The 21,597-nt window shown below is 35.1% G+C and overlaps 1 protein-coding gene across 1 annotated transcript; it reads left to right on the top strand.

The window, feature by feature from the left end:
- The first annotated feature begins 1,110 nt into the window (after positions 1-1,110).
- Positions 1,111-21,408, top strand: LOC145631513 (tripeptidyl-peptidase 2-like). Its single transcript, XM_081683613.1, has 34 exons — positions 1,111-1,627; positions 2,958-3,036; positions 3,378-3,451; positions 4,345-4,454; positions 4,559-4,639; positions 5,182-5,268; positions 5,371-5,513; positions 6,113-6,263; positions 6,342-6,464; positions 6,857-6,940; positions 7,091-7,278; positions 7,421-7,595; positions 7,689-7,810; positions 7,901-7,980; positions 9,192-9,250; positions 9,931-10,085; positions 10,828-11,006; positions 13,039-13,151; positions 13,247-13,417; positions 14,466-14,594; positions 14,684-14,784; positions 14,873-14,990; positions 15,280-15,359; positions 15,504-15,576; positions 15,717-15,802; positions 15,882-15,933; positions 16,009-16,143; positions 16,283-16,354; positions 16,439-16,531; positions 16,670-16,765; positions 17,910-18,008; positions 18,361-18,453; positions 18,639-18,821; positions 20,913-21,408. Exons 1-34 carry the CDS (start codon positions 1,285-1,287, stop codon positions 21,069-21,071), a joined length of 4,086 nt encoding a protein of 1,361 aa, XP_081539739.1. The 5' UTR covers positions 1,111-1,284; the 3' UTR covers positions 21,072-21,408.
- The last annotated feature ends 189 nt before the right edge of the window (positions 21,409-21,597 follow it).

The raw sequence follows: 21,597 nt of genomic DNA, 5'->3' as shown, positions 1-21,597 counted from the left end.
TTTAGTCTTATTAGTTTGAATACAAGTACATAGTGCTCTAATCCCCCTCTTTTAAATGTCTCAAAAAATCACATTATATATTATTGATAACTATGATAAATCAAGTTAAATCAGGCTAAATAGACCCATTAGCGTATAAATTTCACACGGCTCATATACCGCACTATCAATATTGTTATTGGACATAGAGTTGTATTCTCCATTGCATCACTGTTTTAAGGTCCTACTCATTAAAATAAGACTAATCAAGAAAAACTTGATGCGGAAGCAATCATCTAATATGGTGAAGATTCATAGTGTGTTTTCTTACAACCTAATCTTTCACTTGGAAATTTTTAGGTTTAAAAGTTTTAGTTATTAGGATCTTTCTTTGTTTAATGACTTATTCATTTTATATTATGATAAAATTACTAGTTAGTTACAGGATTAAGAAATAAATTAAAATTAAGGTTTGTTCTCATTTACTGAACAGAACGAACATTTTATGAGGGAAGAAAATTAGGAATTGAGTTGAGTTGAATTGAAAATAAGCTGAAGAGAACATGTCCGTAAAATACTTTTTTTTTTTTTTTTTTTTTTTTTTGTGAAACAAACACGGGCATATCAATAATTAATAGCAAGTGAGTCCATGAGTACATATGGGGCAATATCTTGGGGGTAATGATCCACCCAAGTTTGTTCGACACCACACAGGAGAAACTTGGCAAGATTGTGAGCAACACAATTACCATCCCGCTTAACATGAGACCACAAAACAGATTTAAAACTAGTACAAGTAGCAAAGAATATCCCCAAGTACCCTATCAATATGAGAATTTCGCTCCCTTTGACAAACTTTAAGATCTTACCTTAAGAGAATAGCTGAAGAGAACATGCCCGTAAAATACTTAATAATCTACCTTAAAATCTTATCTTAAGATTATGATTATTAGGTTTTTTTTTTTTTTTTTTTTTTTTTTTTTTTTTTGTAGGAATGACCGAATGAATTCGTTAACGTTGCTTGTGACCCGAATTGAGCAAGAGTAGCCGAAACCAAAATTGCAAGTCAAACATCCAAAGCCCAAAAAGACCATTTCAGAAACACAAATGACACACACAAAAGGACAAATTCATAATTTCACACATCTCAAGACCAAAAAAACTCAATCCAAAAAAAAAAAGAAAAATCATCTAATTGGCTAATCCAGCTTTAGGTGGCGTTTACCACCATCCAGCACCTGTCACCACCCTGAAAACCACTACTAACCACCCCACCAAAATTACCAAACCACCCTTCCACCATAAATGCAAAATCAATCATGGCTGACTTGTACTCCCACTATTTTCACTACCTCTACTCGTAGTAAACTATCACAAACTCCTCCTTCCTTAAAATCTCCACCATTTTCAGAATCAAAACCCAGAAATTTAGGAGAGAGAAAATTCAACAACACTAGAATTTTTAGGGCAATGCCTGCTTCTTGTTCGTCCTCCATTGAAGCAGCCTCTGGTGGCAATCTTCGTAATTATAAGCATACTCAGGCCTCTTTTCTTGCTTCTCTCATGCCCAAACGTGAGATCGCCGCCGATAAGTTTCTCGACGCTAATCCTCAATATGACGGTCGCGGCGTCCTTATTGCTATTTTCGGTATTTCTTCTTCTACTATTTTCTCTCTCCTCTTTTTTTTTTTTTTTTTGTTTTCTATTGAATTTTTGATGCATGAAGATTTGATTAGACTAAGTACTTGATTATCAAATGATGATTGATCATGTCATTTGATTTATAATGAATTTATTTGGTTGCTTTTTAGTGAAATGATGTTTTTTTTTTTTTTTTTTTTTTTCTTTTTCGGATTGCTGAAATTTGAAATCATTAACTGTTTATTTATTTATTTTCAGAAAGTTGATTATGATTTGGAGAAGGAAAATAATTGAAATTCTATTGCTAATTATTGTATTACTCTTTACTCTTACAATAAGAGTGTGTTGTGTTCCGTTTGCCGCATTTTTACTTATGTGAACTTATTTGATCTAACTTGAACTGATCCGAAGTTATTAGAACTTATTTTAGTTGTAAATTGAAATTGGTGAACTAATTTCCACTTTATCAACCTAATTTGAACTTAGTTTTTGTGAATAAGTGGATGTACAGGGAACTAAGTACTACTATTATCACAACCCCTCGTACAATTAAGCTCAAGTTTATTATTGTATGTATTACCTAGAAGAGAGGAAAAATGTCTAATCGTTGCAAATAATTTGAAACGGAGGTAGTATTTATGTATATTTAAAATGTCTAATCGTTGCAAATAATTTGAAACGGGAATTAAGTACTACTATTATCACAACTCTCTCTGTGATGAATTTACTATGAGTACAACAATTATTGTTGAACCATTCTTACACTGTACATGTTGTTCGGTTAAGTAGGAGGCATTTGGAAAGTTTAGTTATAAGCCATTAACAAATCTAAAAAGGAGATAAAAGTAACTTTTTTGGACATCCCAAAATAGTATTCCTTCCGTCTCTGTTTAAAAACTCTAGTTAGATGTCATTTCTTGGAAACTAACTAGAAGTCTAGAAATATCAGGTGCTATTCTAAGAGTAAGCATCTTATTATGAACCTATGGACCAAATCTTGTGAAAAATGTACTATGTAAGCGTAATATTGTTTTAAATTGATATGAATAGTATGGGACTTCCAAATAAAAAGGAGCTTATTAAATTGGGATGGAAGGAGTATATTTGACTTTATTCTTGGATGGACTATCTGTGAAGTTTGTGGTGGTTTTGTTTTTTTATTACATGATATTCCATAGCTTTCCAATCATGATGCAAATTGATTAATTGCCAATTATTGGTGTAGGTTTGTAGTCAGGACTCAGGAGTGCAGGAATTGGTTATAATTAAATTATCTGCTTGATTACCGCCATTTTCATTTATTGATATTGAATTATTGTCTATGTCTCTATGATTAGATTCGGGGGTGGATCCGGCTGCTGCTGCGTTACAAGTAACTTCGGATGGGAAGCCAAAAGTTCTAGATGTCCTTGACTGGTATATCTAATTTCTCATAATGTGAATGAGGATATATTTATAGTGGTTTTCTTTTCCCCTTTCGTTTCACTTTTTGCTTTTTGTGACTTTCTAATACAACTAAAGTTAGGGCAGTAAGTGAGAGGCTAAGGTTGGCAGTTGGCACTGTTGCCAATATTTGAGAATTTGAGTGCTATGTATTTAGTTGATTTCATTTGTTGTGCGATTCTGTTCTTAAATATTCAACAGGTTTTTATTATATTTAATAAAAATTTACAAAATTAAAAAAAATTGATGATAATTTGCATTTTTCTTTTTGGAATGTAGCTAATGAAATGTACATTTTCCTTACATAATTTTAGTACTGGTAGCGGGGATGTTGACACATCAACTGTGGTAAAGGCTGACGCAGATGGCTGTATTTGCGGAGCTTCAGGTTGGCTATTTTGCGATACTATCAAATAGGTTCTGGTTGGCTAATGTGTGTAATTCATTCACTCCATTTAATATGTACTGGTTAAAATAACATATTTGTGGATTGTAGTCATTGTACCAACGGGTTTTAATCCTAGTGTGTGTATGTACACGTGCACTTGTGTGTTTTGAAGAAAAGAAACCACATTGTCATTCTAATCAGACATAGCATACATTAGCTCAATTTCTCTACGTGACATTTGCCTTGTGGATTGTTCATGGACAGTGCATCCTTCTATTCTTTGGATGGATGACTTCAAAGTTGTGAACAACACTCAAGATATTTTGGGGCACAAGACATTGTGCTTTGATCATGTGATAATGGTGCAAATACATGAGCTTGTAGCATTTTCTTAACCTTGTAGAAAATATACGAAGTACAAATTAGCTTTGTAATGCAATGATTTATATTTTTTTTTGCTTGTGGATAGATCTGAAACTTCAATATCTTTGATTCTAGTTTCCACATCATTTAAATGGTTACATTGATATTGATTGTATCAATTTATTTTCTGTTCTAGAATTTAAAGATATTTCAAATTGTCAGAAAATTCTCGGCCTTTTTTTTAAAAAAAAAAAAATTCTTTTTCATCATCCTAGTCATCCCCTCCTTTTCCAGCTGGTAATCATGTATCCTTAAGTTCTATTTATCACAAATTGGTTTAATTATCTATTATATAAAGCTATTGTGTGACTACAGTATATCATAGGCTTCACAATGTCACTTAGGTTCGTTGCTACCATGAACTGTCCCACATCCAGCAAGGATGGATCGTGTGTTGAAGTCTTTGGATTCAATTAGTCTCTTTTATGATGAAATATTCAATTTCTCTTATTCTGGTGGAAATATAATAGGAGCACCATTGGTTGTGAATTCCTCGTGGAAAAATCCTTCTGGGGAGTGGCATGTGGGTTATAAACTGGTTTACGAGCTATTTACTAAAGATCTGACGTCCCGTCTGAAGGTAGTTGCCTATTGAAACTTTTTCCCAATTTTTTTGGAATGATAAATTTTTTATTTTTCTGACCGCAGAGAACATATATTTAAAAGCATTTCTGTTGTGGACAGAAAGAGAGAAGGAAACAATGGGATGAATTAAATCAGGAAGCGATCTCTGATGCAGTAGAGAAACTCTCAGAATTTGACCAGGTTCTTTCGTTAGACATGCTTTATTCTTGAAAGAGGATTGGTCTGTAGTTGTTACGCCCTGCGTATGTTTCTCTTATCTTGACAGGGCTGTAGTCTGCGGAGGCTCTTATTTTTGTATCAAAGATGATAAACAGCTGTCCATTACTTCAGTTGGCACTTAACACCACCCCCCACACCCCCCCCCCCCCCCCCAAAAAAAAAAAAAAAAAAAAAAAAAGAGCATGGTATTTTCTTAGTTACATTTCCTTCCATGGAAAATCATTTTGTGTTTGTGTCATTTTATTTCCATATGCTTTGATTTTTGGATACTGATTTATTTCATATGTCATTTTAAAATCCATTTGGGGATTCTCACAGCTATCTAAGTTTGCTTCCAAAAGCTATTGTGACATTTTGAAACCTATGATAAACTGTAGTCAATCAGCTATATAAATTTCATTTACTGAGATGCGTTTAGTTCTTCTGTGCTTTCATCCTCTTCTCTATTGCAAATTTGAGTTTGGAGTTGTGTGTAAGTTAGCTTCTCAAAGCTCTTATTGCAGAAACATGCTAAGGTGGAAGATCCACACCTAAAACGGTTGCGTGAAGACCTCCAGAACAGGGTAGACTTACTACAAAAGCAAGCTAATGTAAGTATAAGGTCTCTTAGGGTTTTTTTTTTTTTTATTTATTTTTTTTAATTTTATGTTCAATCATGACATTTTCATTTTAACTTGACATTTATGGTCCAGAGCTACGATGACAAAGGACCTGTTATTGATGCTGTTGTATGGAATGATGGGGAGTTTTGGAGGGTTGCTCTTGACACTCAAAGTCTTGAGGATGAACCAGGCAAGGGAAAACTCGCAGATTTTGTTCCCCTCACTAACTACAGGTCAGGATTTAAAAGATTTTCCTGTCATATTGTATTCTTTTTCCTATGAAGAAAAAGTAATTATCACAAAAGAAGAGTGTGTCAAAAACTGGCCCTTTTTATAGGTTAGTTTGCTATCAAGAATTTTGAATCTGGACGTATATTTGACTTATTAACCAACACATCTCCTTCTAGTGTGCTTTATCTTTTATCCTCACTTATGTAAGTGTCTGATTATTTTTTATATGCTGTCTCCTTTCGGGGTTGTGTAGATTCTGCCTATTGTTTGTTGTGTTGACGTTATTGACAATTTGCTAGTAGTTGCTCTATTCAATCCTCAGTAGTAGTAGTAGTATTGGTCTGATATGATTATATCATGTGTGTTCTAACCACATTAAGAGGGCCAGGAGTCTTCTAATAGAAAGCTGATAAAAAGTATCTTGCCCAGAGTCCGGGTTTTTTTTTTTTTTTTTTTTTTTTTTTTTGCGTGTGTGTGTAAAGTAACACACATTGAAGGAGCAAAAACCACTGCTCTATCCTGCTAAACCTCCAACCCTGAAATTATTATCATTCTTATAGCTATCAAAGTTTATATCTCTATGTTACTGATGATATGACAGGATTGAAAGGAAATATGGCATATTCAGCAAACTAGATGCTTGTTCATTTGTGACTAATGTGTTTGAAGAAGGGAATGTTTTAAGCATTGTAACTGATTGCTCCCCTCATGGAACTCATGTTGCTGGGATTGCCACTGCTTATCATCCCCAGGTTGTGTCCTTTTTCTATCTCATTAGTATCACTTGCATTTCATCATCTAATAGCAACGTGAAATTTGGCTATCTATAGGAGCCCTTGTTAAGCGGAGTTGCACCTGGAGCTCAGATAATTTCCTGTAAAATTGGTGACGCTCGCTTAGGTTCAATGGAGACAGGGACAGGTTTAACCCGAGCTCTAATTGCAGCTGTGGAGGTGAGCTTTTTGAAAAAGGGAGATCTATAGCTTGTGTTCTGCATTTTTGATTGGAAAAAAAAAAAAAAAAAAAAAAAAAAAAAAACAAATATAATGAGTAGCTAGATAAATTTTCTTGTTTCTTCTCTAGCTTACTCATTTGATGGACAAATTGTTGTTATTCATTATAATTGCATACTGTTGTATTCCCTTTTCATTTTTTGGGTGGATCAAGAGAGTACTCTGGGAGAAGTATAATTAAATCCTGTGTTTGTATTGTTTCTATTTCACATAGAGATGGGGACTCTCTTTAAAATTAGGAATTACTTAGCTGTTTTTCTTTCTGGCTGTAAATTTCTGCTGCATTTAATCTTTTTGATAGTATCAATGACTTTCCATTTGGTTCCTTGCAGCATAAATGTGATCTTATCAACATGAGCTATGGTGAAGCTTCTTTACTGCCAGATTATGGTCGCTTTGTCGATCTAGTTAATGAGGTTATTTTACTACCTATTGCTATTTGATACTATGTTTTTCCAATTCGTCTGTTCTTTATTAAGAATTTCAGCTGCCATTAATCAACATATATCTCTGACATATATATTCTCTCTTCTGATGAAGTGTGATGCCCTTGTTTGCTAATCTAGGCTGTCAATAAGCATCACTTGGTATTTATCAGTAGTGCTGGAAATGAGGGGCCAGCTTTGAGCACTGTAGGAGCACCTGGGGGAACCACATCAAGCATAATTGGAATCGGTGCTTATGTTTCTCCTGCTATGGCAGCTGGAGCTCATTGTGTTGTTGAACCTCCAAATGAAGGGCTGGAGTACACATGGTATGATCCAATGATTACATGCACTTTCCTAAAATAGCTGTAAATGTATTGTGTCTGATGTCAACAACATGAATGATCTGTAATTGTTCGGATATATTGTAAATGAAGTATTTAAAGGTATGATTGGATGAATGTGATCCAGGTCTAGTCGAGGGCCAACTGCAGATGGAGATCTTGGTGTGTCTGTAAGTGCTCCAGGAGGGGCTGTAGCTCCTGTTCCAACATGGACCCTTCAGTGCCGAATGCTCATGAATGGAACATCAATGTCATCTCCTTGTGCATGTGGTGGAGTTGCATTACTCATCAGCGCAATGAAGGTCCCTAGCACGCATTAGTTAGCTTACTAGTCATTTTGCGAGGGTTTGTTTACCACTTTACTAATTTCTCCTTGAATATTCTGCTGTCTTCAGGCCGAGGGCATTCACGTTAGTCCATATGATGTGAGGAAGGCTATTGAAAATACATGTGCTCCCATAAGTAGTTCACCAGAGGAGAGACTAACCACAGGGATGGGGCTTATGCAAGTTGACAAGTTAGTGTCTCCAGCATATATCTGCGATTTTTATTAATTATAGTTATTGCTATGAACTCAAATATGTATTACAAATCTCTTTTTCTTCAGGGCATTGGAATATTTTAGACAATTGAGTGACATTCCCTCTGTTTGGTATGAAGTTAAAGTCAATTTATCTGGAAAGTCAAGTAAGTCTCCTTATTATTTCTTCCCAATTTTCTGCTCCTTCAAAAGTTTGCGAATTAATCTATCCCACATTTCAAAAGGACTGTGATAAGTTATACAAAGTATTAGATGTGACATTTACTTATCTTCAATTTTTTTATTCATTAATCTGGCAATCATTTTATTCATTAATCTGGGAATTATTTAACAATCTTGAGATTAATTTATTGACTTCTAAGAAGGTCTAAAATTTTATGAAAAAAAGTTTAATTTGTATGAAAGCTAAAACTAGAAATTACTAGTTTGTCCAAATCGTGGAAGGTCTGGTGCATAAGACATAGTCTGAGGTTATCTCCTTGTCCTATCAAAGTTTGATGTGGGTTGTTTTCTTGAATTTAAAACCTCCCCTTTTTAATTAGATGTATTACATGTATATATATATATAGCTGTTCGACCGACTTTTGCTATTAGGGTTGAGTTTCTTTTTGCTCCCACCTACAATACATGCCTGCGTCACTCTTGTCACAAATTACAATGTATTCTTTTGTCTTCTTTCCGCTGTATGCTTGGCACCACTGATTGCATCACCACATTCACCAGTTCACCACTCCTTGACAATGCACGTACTCTTCTAGGGGCCATGAAGCCTTGACAAGCACAATACAAGTCCTTGAATGTTGTGCCTACAATTATTAATGCGACTCCAACCAAACTTTGGAAGAACAAGAGTGTTTGATTCGTTGGTGTATTGTTATTTCTACCTTTCTGGTGCTAAATATATCTAGGCGCCTTCCATTGACTTATCAAAAGTTTAATTTATGCGTCTGATTTTTTGGAAGTTTATTTGCTTTGTCACTGATACCACCTGACAAACCATGCCAGCTCTTCATTTCCGTGCATTACTAATCCAACTGCCTACTAATTAGCATGTATGACACATGCACTTGATAGATTACAATTTATTTGTAATTTAACTGTTAACAACTTTTTTGGTTTTGTTATATTTATGGTAACTTCTGTGCTGGTTAAGTAATATATTCGCTATACTTCAGTTTGTACCAAAAGCCTAATTTCACCTTTTTAGACTGAAGCATAACTAGAATAAGTGGCGGGATGTATTTATGTTTGCAGTGACTAAAGCATGGCTGGGTACTGTGATTGGCTTTGTGATGCTAAACTTTTGATATCTGTACATGTCCTTCACTTCTTATGCATTATCCACAATTTCTTGCAGCACCCACATACCGAGGTGTCTACTTGAGAGAGGCTAGTGCTTGCCAACAGGCTGCAGAGGTGAGCAAAAATGGACTAGAGTTGTAGTTTGATGGGCTTTTTAATTGACATGATCATCACTCTGGTATATGTTATAATTTTCACCACCTAGCATGAATCTTGCCTTTGGCAGGTCTAAAGCTATTATCAGTTTAGTTTCATATTGGGTTTAAAATCTGGGGTATCTGGATATGCCAGGCCTGAGATGTAATGAGACGCCAACTTCATTGCCTGGGATGCAGTGAGGACAATGTGGCTTCTTCTTCTTCTTCTTCTGTTGATTAAACTCTTATTACACTTAAAACTATTGATTAAACTCTTATTACACTTAAAAATTTACTCCTTTGATTAATTGTAGAATATGATAAGGTAACTCAATTTTAATATTGATTTTTTATTTTTATTTTTTTTTTTATTTTTTTTTTGTGTTATTGATTATGTGGGACACCCCAAAATGAATAAGTGACAAAAATTGGTTAGAGTTTTATTATAGTGGTCAACTTTTGTTTCTTACTCTATTAATCACCAAATTGCTAATAGCTATTTTATTATTTCTTCTTAAGTTTTAATGCATCCCAGTGGAATAGACTTTTCCTAGCTAGCTTGGATTATTCCAAATGTATTGGCATGTTTCAGACTTATAATCTCTATAGTTAATTTGCATATGCTTAACTTAGGATCTAATACCGTGCTCTTAACAGTGGACAGTTCAAGTTGCTCCGAAATTTCACGAAGATGCGAGTAAGTTAGATGATTTAGTTCCCTTTGAGGAGTGTATTGAGTTGCATTCCAGCGACACTACCGTTGTCAGGGCTCCAGAGTATCTTTTCCTAACTCATAATGGGCGTAGTTTCAAGTTAGTGTCTATCTTCATCCTTGGATCTCTCCTCCCCCTTGGGTTCCTTTTTATCCTCTTCTTTCACTTCAGTTTCTTGTATAACTGCCAACTCTGTTTTGTTATAATAGTGATTTCCCCCCTTCCTTTCTATTGCATCTATATGCATTATAAACAATTAGAGTTTCTGAGACATACCTCTCTGTGTTATTATTTTATTAATATGAGCTTAAGTTGTATTCTGCTGTAGTATATGTTTGTAGGTCAAGAGTTGAAGAATTTTTGGACAAGAAAGTGTTGGGTTTACAAATAGAGGTTTTGAAAAGAGTTCTAGAGTAGTATTCATTTAGAGGTTTTCGTCAAGTTGATGTTGATTGAAAAATGTCACGCTTTTATTGGAAGCATCAGCCATTGAAATTGTGCTGTTGGGTTATTTTTTAGCTTAATTGATTTGAATTTTAAAAAGAGCTGCTTTACCTCTTTAGTAGCTATCTAGCCGGTGTGTGTGTGTGCAAGTGTGAGATTTGAAATTTCAAATAGAGCTGTGTTTTTTTTTTTTGGTTTGTGGGGCAGGGGTTGACTTGTGTAGCCTAATGAAAGGCTAGGTTACAGAATGAGCTCCTTGCCCTTCAAATTTCTTGTGGATTATTTTGTTCTATTGTTATCAGCCAGCTCATCTTTATTTACTCTTAAGCTTTATGCATTTGTTATCAGTGTGATTCTACAACTATGTTTGTAAGCTGGAATATCTTTTTTCCTACAGTGTAATTGTTGATCCCACAAATCTTGAAAGTGGGTTACATTATTATGAAGTCTATGGAATTGATAGCAAAGCACCTTGGCGTGGGCCTCTTTTCAGAATTCCAGTGACCATTACAAAGCCTATGGCTGTGGTGAATAGTCCACCACTGATTTCTTTTGCAGGCATGCAATTTTGTCCAGGTATCGTTCTCTCTTCATTCTCGTTTTCCCTGCCCATCCTTGGTTACCTGTCAAAATTCTCTCTCTTGTGCTAGTGCTTGAGCTGGTCAAACATTATTTTCCTGTGGTATTAGCATTTGATTTGTTGAAGTCGATTGACTGCATCTTACAGATGCACAATATAGAATCTGAACAAGACTGTTTTTTTTTTTTTTTTTTAAAATTTATAAACTCGAATGTATTCTTAATACAACCAGGCGCAGGTTTTGCAGCTTTATCACGAAAGTAATCTAGATGACCAGTTGTAGCCAATTATTTAATTATATCTTGTAATCTCATGCTGTGATTTGGTTTGGGATTCATCGTATAAGAAAGCTATCCAAAAGCTGCACCAAAGATACCGAGTTGATATTAGCTGGCTTAAGCAAATTGGAAAAAATCTTGGCTAAAATACGCGCGTTGTTGACCCTTTTCATAGGTGGTAATTAAAGGGGAGTTATGGTACTAAGTTTGTATGATTTAATCATTACCAGTTTAGGGTAAAGTTGCATTACCATTGATAGCTTGAGGCATATCTTGCAAAGTAACATTCAACTAGATGACAATAACATCATAAACATTAGAATAATCCCAAGATCATTTAAATAAGAACTTGAGTGACATTTTGGAAGTTATCATTATTGCAATAATCTGGATGCAGGATCAACTAGGATTGATTTTGAGTCAAACAATCTGGCAAGTTACTTGTGAATAGTTGTGAGCAGGATTGAATTGAGTTTTTAATTGAAAATGAATTGAGTCGAACTTGACTTGTTGTTTTAACAAAGCTTGAATTGCTTTGTTGTCTTCCCTTGCCAACCATTATCTCTTAGTTGCTCAATCTACTCCATAAACTTATAAGAAGCTGATAATAAGAAATTCTGACAACCAATTCTATTTCCTTATAAGCAGGTTATCTATGAGTGAATATTTCATTTTTGTAAAGGGAGATCGAAGTGTTGTCTTTCGGCTCTTTTCCCCTTTACTTAGATGGGTTGAATGATTTGTTGAAGGTGCTTGAGAGGATTTTAATTGTGTATCATCCCTCTGGCCCAATGTATTGCTTCTTCAATTTTTGTGGATGTCCCGAAGTTAGTTGATGTCTGTAAATGAATGTCTTTGAGCTTATTGAGCCTGCCTCTTGTACTATGTACTCTAAACTATATGATAATTCATGCGTTTGTGTATTCCTTTATGTTTGCCTTCTTATAAAGTCGGTCGTAAGTTAGGGGCTAGAATATTGAGATAAAGGAAGTACTTTATTAGAGGGACAATTATGAGGTGCAAAGACTTGTGGTAGGATGCTTAGTTGGGATATTGAGGAAAGTATGCTTCAAAATTGAGTTATATCACATCAAGTTGGGATTGTTTTCTGTTTGTTGTGATTTTTGAATGAGTTTTTTTAGAATAATTATGGGCAATGTACCTGTTACCAATTGTGTGTATTTACCTTCAAATTTTAAGCAACAAGTTCACACTAAGGGCCATATGTTGGAGGACTTCTGTAGGTTTCAGATTGTATTAAGACAAAGACAAAGTATCCAGGAGTGAGTACTGTGGTTTTTAATGTGTTGTAAACTTCATGGGAGTACCAAAGAAAAGTTCACTGAAAAGGACTGCTTTATCATGAAGAGTGTTCACTACTTAAGCAGGTGCTGGCATATACAGGAGTTTCATTAACATAGAGGTGGCAAAGATGTCTATTTCTGTTACTACTAGATTTTCTTTATCTTCTTTTTTATGTACTTTTTGGAGTCTTTTGACTAGTGTCTGCTTTATGACATGGTTAAGGTAAGAATATGTACATGTTGCTCTTCCTAGACTTAGCAGTAACTCTCATGTAGGTGGTGATTCACTGATTTCCATTGTATGTTAATACTCCATATCTTTCTTGATGGAAATAATAATTTGGTGGATGCAACTTTATTATCCCTTCTACATGTGCTTGAAGCTTTTCAAACACTTCTGCATCCTTTTAACTCTTTATTTGTATTTTCTTTTCACATTTCGCTAGGTCATATAGAGCGGAAATATATTGAAGTACCACATGGTGCTACGTGGATTGAGGCAACTATGCGTACATCTGGATTTGATACATCTCGTAGATTTTTTGTTGATGCTGTACAGGTTTGGAGAAATGGTGTCTGAACTATTTGATCTGTGTCCTTTTTCAGAATCCAAAAACCTATTTGTAATTTATATCTGGTTCAATGTGTTTGCAGCTTTCTCCCTTGAAAAGATATATGAAAACAGAGAGTGTGGTCACATTCTCATCTCCATCAGCTCAGACATTTTCCTTTGCTGTAGAGGGTGGCAAGACAATTGAATTGGCTATAGCTCAATTTTGGTCTAGTGGAACAGGAAGTCAGGAATTAACAACTGTGGACTTTGAGGTACAATAACTATTATTCTTATCTTTGCAAGTACTATAGTATTTATGCTTTAAAATTTCTTCCTGGACCTTGGCATTCATTCTCAAGATTATACCTTGATTATTGCCTATGAATACATTATGTAAACAAGTCAAGTTGTAATCATTTTTGTGAGGTATTGTCGATTTTGGTCATATGGAATATGCAGGTACTACCAGAGATTGAATATGTGCTTGAAACAGCCAACTCCACTGGAGTACCCTCACTCTTCCTATCCTCATCTCATGTTTATGAAAGAGATAGATTGACCATCTCCAAATAAAGTACTCCCAGCAAAAATAACTCATACCAATCGCCCAAATTTGATCTTAATTGTTCCCAAAACAAGATAACCCAAATTTCAAGACTTTATTTGGTTAACTGTGGATTGATCACTGATATCTTCTAATTATTGTGTTTGGTAGTGAGCGGTTTCAAACTGTGGATTGGCTCCAAAATGCTTATTTGAAACCACTGGTTAGAGCAGCACTTCAATTAGTGTTTGAACTTTGAGAATTGAAAAGACAATTGTACCCCTTCCTCCAACTTGGATACTACCCTGACTCTCGCTACTCTCACTAATCTCCTTATTCTCCATCTATAATTTATCCTCGTATTTTATCTAAATAAAAAACTTATGGTATTGTATTCCTCAAACCTTTGTTTCTGGTGAACTCCATGAAACTTGAAAGATTGCTCACCAAAATGAGGGGAGCAGTATTCTCTACCTCCGTCAGAATTTCGTATCAAGAATATGCATGCATGTGACATTTCTCGATTTGATAATCCAAGTTTTGCTCATAAGGGTCCTTATCTCAGCATAAAAAGTAAAAAGCTTTGGCAGAGCTGCAAAAACACCATAACATTTTTTAAAAAAATGATAATTAAAAAAAAATTGAAATTAAATGTAAATATCAAGATGGACAGGTCTAACCTTTAGCTGTATGCTTTCCCATAACATCAAATTGTTTTGGTGATGTCTTAGTATTATCATCCTGGATAACACTTTTCTGTTGATGCAAATGCGCAGATTGCATTTCATGGTTTCAAAATTAAAAATGAGGAAATAGTTCTTGGTGGGAGTGAAGCTCCCACAAGAATAGATGTTGGAAGTCTGCTATCATCTGAGAAACTTGCCCCCTCAGCTACTCTTAAGAAGGTAAAGATTGTCAAAGGCGTAGAGAACTAGAGACTGAGGTTAGCGACAATATGATTTCAAATGTGATATTATTAGTTTGTAATATGCAGGTTAGAATTCCATTACGACCAGTGGCGACAAAACTTCAAACTCTCCCTACAAATCGAGACAGGTTGCCATCGGGGAAGCAAATATTAGCTCTTACATTAACGTGGGTTTTACATCAGTTTATACACACCATTAGCTGTTTTCATTGAATTGATTTGTTTTCTAGTAACTGTGCCTTTTTTGCTCCACAGTTACAAGTTTAAACTTGAGGATGGAGCTGAGATAAAGCCTTATATCCCTTTGCTCAATAATCGCGTATACGATACAAAATTTGAGTCTCAATTTTATATGATCTCAGATGCAAACAAGGTCAGAATTCTAGTTGTGTGTCTATTTGCTATGTTTTTATCTTTTCTCTTTACTAGAAATCACTTCTCTTTTTTTTTTTTTTTTTTTTTTTTTGGTTCCTGATATAAATGTAAGTGTTACTAACATAAAAACCTTGGTTTTTGTACTGTATTATTTTACTACTTGAAGCTATGGTCATTTACAAAGTGTATTTTTATATCAATGCTCATTGGCTTTGCTTCAAATATCTGGACATTTGTCTTGTTAACCCAACATTTACTCCCCTTTCGTGTGGTCTTTATGTGTCTAGCGTATTTATGCTTGGGGTGATGTCTATCCAGAAGCTGCAAGTGTGCCAAAGGGTGAATTGACCTTGCAGTTATTCTTAAGGTAACGAGTTAGTGTCCATTTTTGGGCTGCAATTATTATTTGTAATTTTTGGTCATAAACTTTTGTCTTTTGAGCTGAAATCATTTGACATTATAATATCTGCAGTGTGTATTTGTTGCTCATGTCGTTTTTGTTCTTGCTCAGGCATGACAACGTACAACTATTGGAGAAAATGAAGACTCTGGTCATTTTTATCGAGAGGACTTTGGAGAGCAAGGTAACATTGTTTTTCTGTCTCTTCCTTTTGGAGCCCTTTTTCTAGTCATTCTAGCATCAATAGCTGCACTATGTGGTGCTTGCCATCTTAAAGAGTTCTTATGTCTGAGATGCTTGCTTCTGGTTTTTATTTTGATTCAGGAAGTCATCCAATTAAGCTTTTATTCTCAACCTGATGGCCATGTTACAGGAAATGATAAATTTCAGTCTTCAATCTTGGTTCCAGGGTATGCTTTCTCATTTGAGATGTTAATTTCCCAGTAACCCCTTTAGGTTCCTTTATCGTTTTTGGTAATGTGTTTGCAGATCAGAAGAAGCTTTTTATGTTGGTCCTCCATCCAAGGACAAACTTCCGAAGGTATTCTTAAAGTTGTGACTTTGTAGCTTGTACCATTATAATGTAATGGATTTGCTCATAGCTCAATTGTTGCAGAATTGTCCTGAGGGATCATTGCTGGTTGGGGCAATATCGTATGGAAGAGTATCTTCTTCCAAGGCGAAAAATGGAGGAGACCCTGAAAAGAATCCTGTTCCTTATCAGATATACTATGTGGTCCCTCCCAATAAGGTTTGTTAACTATTCTTATATATTTTAAATTATGAAATTTTTTTGTATGTATTTTATTTATGTGGTGTAATACCGAATAAATTCTCATATTAAGTCTAACTTCGTCTCTTAACTTTACTGTACTTACCTGCTCTGACAGACTGGTGAAGATAAAGGCTCAGATCTTTCTATATCAACTAACAAGAAAGTTGCTGAGCGGATTGAAGAAGAGGTATCTATGTAAAATAATTGTGTCCATACATGATACCCACTGGTACTTTAAAACTATTGCTTACTTCAACTTTCAACTTATTAGGTTAGAGATGCGAAGATAAAAGTTTTAACAAGCCTGAAACTGCATAGTGCTGAAGAACGTGTGGAATGGAAAAAATTGTCCATGTCATTGAAGGTAAAATCTATTGATTGCTGTCTATGTAGATATGTGTTTAGGGCTATTGGGAGCTTTTTCATAATGATGCTTCTCAAAGGTGTGATTGTCTTGGTCTTTGTTAATATAAGATGTTATATGGTGTCTGTTGCTTGGCAGTCTGAATATCCGAAGTACACTCCATTACTTGCTAAGATCTTGGAGGGTATCCTTTCTCGAGATAACATTGAGGACAAATGTTGCCATTTGGAAGAGGTAAACTTTTTTGTTGGACTTGGCTTTTGTTTTGAATGCTCATTTTTCCATGCAAGGTTTTTATTAAACTGTCATAAGTACTCTTTTCATCCCTTAATAAGGCCCATGTTGTTGGTCAATTTTAAGGAATTGAAATATATACCATGATTTTACATCTGTCGTCTTTATGTTAATTTTTTTTTGGAACTTCTACGTTATCATTAAAAATATACCCTCCGTATAAGAATATTTAAATTTTAAGTTGCTAAATTAAAAAAAAAAAAAATCTATTATTTGCAGAAAGCTCTTGCTTTGGTTGTGGGTGTTTTGGAAAAGGTTTCTCTATCAAGAGTAGTTGAGGAACTGTTTGTGCTCATTTGAACAACCTAAAGTGCTGCCTAAATGCATTATAGGGATTTGATTATACTCCTACATTGATAGTGTACTTCCATCTTTTGATTTTTCCACCCTTTTTCGCTGTTATTGTTTGGTTTTGAAGTAAAGTTAGTAAACCACTCATTAATTGCGATACTTAATACTTCCTCCGTTCCCCTTATATTGCAACAATTACCATTTTAGAAAATTTCACCAATATTGCAACATTACCATATTTGCACATGCTTTCTCTCTCTCTCTCTCTCTCTCTCCTCATCACATGGGTCCTTGTCTTTAATTTCTATATATCTCTCCTCATCTTAAACTTCGTGTCTTGCCCCCTTGTTGCAATATTAGGGGAACAGAGGAAGGATTTGGGAAAATTTATCATATACAATCACTTTGGACTGGACGGGGTATCCATTAGTTCATGTAAGATGGGATGCTGAGTGGGGGTACTAAGAGGAGAGAAAAATACTATCAGGGTATAACAGTTGGAGCCCCTCCCCCCAGTGGTTTTTCATTTTCTATGAAAAGAGTGATGATTTGGTGATAACATGATATAAAATAATGATACAAGTATTGGTGGATGATATAAAGTTACATAAGAGAATACAATTTATTGCCCCATTCCTTTATTGGGAAGGATAAGCATAGGGGAAGGGGGAGATTTTCTATAGTGTATTCTCTTAGCGGAAACTGAACATGTATATTTGAAATATTAAAAGGTTTCTGCTATTAAATATTGGCTCTTATATATTGCTTGACCATCTTTGTGCTGCTATTGTAGGTTATTAAAGCAGCTGATGAGGTTATTGATAGCATTGACAGAGACGAGCTGGCAAAATATCTTTCACAGAAAATTGTTCCTGAAGATGAAGAAGAAGAGGTATGCTGTGTTGAAATTGTCAATTGTAAATATGAAAGCATAGTATAAAAGTTAAAGAATATTGTGAATTTGTGATGTTGTAGCCAATGGATTTTCATGGGACTTTGTCCCTAAAAACATTGTATTTCATTATTGGGATCACCCACACAACCTATTAGTTTTCTTTGTAGTTGGTTGTCCCCCAGTTCCTATCATTTCTATTGTTGAAGCACTTGCATGCATTTCTAATGCTTTGGTTCTGACTTATATGCTACCTCATTCCTTTCTACTTGGTGCTTTTATATTGGTTCTATGCATTTTGGTTACCCCCCATCATGTGAAGTGTTGGTAATATGATTGTTATATGTTGCAGAAAACCAAGAAGCAAATGGAGACAACACGAGACCAGTTAGCTGAGGCACTTTACCAGAAAGGATTAGCTTTATCTGAAATTGAATCATTGAAGGTCAAATATTTCTCCATTTTGTTTCTTCAAATGTGCTTTAAATGCCTTCATAAGCATATAACAAAATTTCTTTATTAAATTCAATTTCATAGTTTGTAATTGACAGCACTTTTGTTGGTTATCAAAATTCAAATTTCCTTATGTAATAGCTATATAATCTAGAGGGTGCTTATCTGAGCTTGCAGGCGGAAAGAAAAGCAGAGGATTTAGCTAGTGATCAAGTCGGAGCTCTTCCAGAATCCCATCAAAATTCATTTGAAGCAACATACAAGGAGTTAAGAAAATGGGCTGATGTGAAGTCATCTAAATATGGAACTCTCTCAGTGATTCGAGAAAGGCGTTCCAAAAGGCTGGGAACAGCTCTGAAGGTTTGATTTTTAATATTGCTAATTCTTGATCATAGATATGCTTAATATCCGTTCTCGTTGGTTGTGTATGTGTCTGTTTTGACCTGGACTGAAACAGACCTAATCTTAACCCAATTATCACAAAATTAATGGGACTTAGGTCCTGTTGCCCTCACCTTTTTTTCACATATTTCAGGAAAAATAAGTTTTGATGATAAGTTTAGTGCTAGCCCAGATAAATAAAGTTTAGGGATATTGAGTTAAATTTGTAGCTATTAAGGGTAATAGTTACCCAAGTTCAAATCACTAAGTAAATTTCAATTAGTTCAAATAAGTTAATTTCAGAGCTAATTGGTTCATGTGAATAATATGTTCAAATAAATAAAATAAATAAATAAAATAAGGATTGGTTTTGCAATAATCTGAACTGAACTATGATTGAACCATTATTAGATGTGGACCAAATTGATCTTCTGTTGATCATAAGAACTTGTCTTCCATGTCTTCACACTGAACTATTTCTAATCGTCAAATTCTAACACTCCAACAACTCATAGGCTCAATTGGACTGAAAGGTCAAGACCCTAATATCTCATCAACTAATTCAGAGAGTAAAACATTTTGAGGATACTGGATCACCTCATTTGAGACTGCAGTCGGATACAACTCATACAAGTTTTCTTTTTTGTCCCTTTAAGATAGATTTTCCGCTTCAATGCTCAAATAGTCTTAGGAAACTACTCAACTAGCATGATGACATCACATTTCTAAAGAGGGGTCATTGAACAGGGCAGACTGCAGCGATTCTTTTGGACATTTCTAGAGTCTAGAGAGTAGAGACTATTCTAACAATTTTCTTGAATAAGTGATTGCGCACAACTTCCAGGTAGGACAACAGCTACAGCTGACATTCTTTTGTGAGGCAGGCCTGGCTAGGACATGGTTTTGTAGGATCCACGTAACAGGGTGTAATATCCCAACCTGCCTTGAGACATCCTAACCTGTTATTACATTAAAACAATCTCTGATATATAGAACTGTAACACCCCCAAAATTATTTGATTGTAAATTGAAATCCAAAAGAGTATCAAAGAACTTTTATTATTAGAATACTATTACTCCTTATTTGAAATAAACACACCAATGGTAACCCAGTAAACCTGTTAACCCGATAACCTACTAGTCACAATTTAATCAAAGCAATACTACAGTTTCTAATCCTAAGGAACTGGCTTTTATTTTCTAAGGACTAAGAAAATTCCTAATAACTACAGCTAAGCACAAGTAGTATAATTTCAAGAATCATTTTCTCCCTTGCTACTCTGAGCTTCATCTTCGTCCTCCCAAGTTATAATCATAATGTTGTTTTGCTCATCATTGCTCTCTCTCAAAGTGTTTTAAAGTAGGAATCCATTTTTCCTTGTAATGTAGTACTTGTTATTTGGTTCTCCATTAATGTATAGGTCACTATACTTCTTCTTTAGCTCCGCAAATGGTCCTCTCCCATGTAGAGTACATAAAAGGATTTGCAATCGCCTCTCTGGAGTTTACTCCTATTTACCCTCATCTTTGAAAAAATCTAAAATCCATCAATTCTTGGCAAGACATGGGCTTACTTGATCATGCAAATATTTAATCACCTTCAAACAGAAACCTTATCCATTTCTTTCTTACTCTACAAACCCTTAGAGCCCCAGATCAGTAGGTACCTTCTTGTAACTCCAAATTGATGGATTAGTATTGAATATAGACCCTCATGGATAATGATCACATATGTCACCACCAAAGCTAAGCATCAGCTAAAGAGAAAGAGCATAAATATATGAAATTTGGCAGTCACTGAGATGGGAGTTTGAAAATCCCGATTGGAAACTTTCAGAAGGATAGTCAAATTATTTGGTGTAGGTGCAGATGCCTGCTGGAAAGGCTTCTGCTCATTAACAGTAGCCACCTCTAGAGTATGGGGTTTTTGGAGAGACAGTTTGTCCTCTCTGGTTAACAATGCTATGGTTGGTTTTAATAAAAATGATAATGTGCTTGAAAAAATTCAATTTTATTGAAATTATAATTCCAATAGTTAATTTACTTGTGGTTGTCATTGTGGTGCATCAGGTGTTGAATGACATCATCAATGAAGACGGGCAACCTCCGAAGAAGAAATTGTATGATCTTAAGCTCTCCTTGATTGAAGAGATTGGATGGGAACACATAGCTTCATATGAGCGACAGTGGATGCATGTCCGTTTCCCATCGAGGTTGCCTCTCTTCTAAGGTTGTTTAAAATCGGGCAACTTGTTGCTCTCTCTTTACCAATTACAACGATCCACTATCGCCATAGTTAATACACTTGTGAAGCAATTGTAGTTCACAAGTGTAGGTTTAGGGTTTGGGGAGTAAGGAGTCTGCTTGCTATTGTACTCTTCAAGTAGTTCTTTCAAGGGGATTTTTAGGGGGTTTGGGGGCTGAATTTCTATATAATAAGACTTTGAATTTGTAATAAAAGTTATATTCCTTTCAGTAATCATGCTTATTGAATCTTTGTTGTGGTTTAGGCGGCTTATTTTTTGTTGTTGCTCCTAATCTAAAGATCAGACTCTTTTGCCCTGCATCTTTCAGTCTGAAACGATCCACTCGGAAAACCTTCTGAATTCCTCAAAGCAAGCATGCCTCAGTTGCTGCAAGCCAGCACCATTTTGAATTTATATATCATTTGCACAGTCTTTATACAACGTAGCAAATGTTCCTGTGATATGTGGGCTATATGGCTCACTTTTTCTACTATGTCAATGAAACCCTT

This window comes from Chenopodium album, chromosome 5 (genome assembly GCF_948465745.1).
Source record: "Chenopodium album chromosome 5, dcCheAlbu1.1, whole genome shotgun sequence".
Taxonomy (NCBI): domain Eukaryota; kingdom Viridiplantae; phylum Streptophyta; class Magnoliopsida; order Caryophyllales; family Amaranthaceae; genus Chenopodium; species Chenopodium album.
The sequence above is the reverse complement of the archived record's forward strand: the minus strand, read 5'-3'. Positions and strand labels throughout refer to the sequence as shown.

What these genes read in the sequence shown, in the direction of transcription:
- LOC145631513 (XM_081683613.1), top strand. Translation starts at nt 1,285, where the DNA reads ATGCAAAATCAATCATGGCTGACTTGTACTCCCACTATTTTCACTACC. An exon ending in GTTCTAGATGTCCTTGACTG is followed by an intron (nt 3,037 to 3,377) that starts GTATATCTAATT and finishes ACATAATTTTAG; the next exon opens with TACTGGTAGCGGGGATGTTG. An exon ending in CTGAAATTGAATCATTGAAG is followed by an intron (nt 18,454 to 18,638) that starts GTCAAATATTTC and finishes CTGAGCTTGCAG; the next exon opens with GCGGAAAGAAAAGCAGAGGA.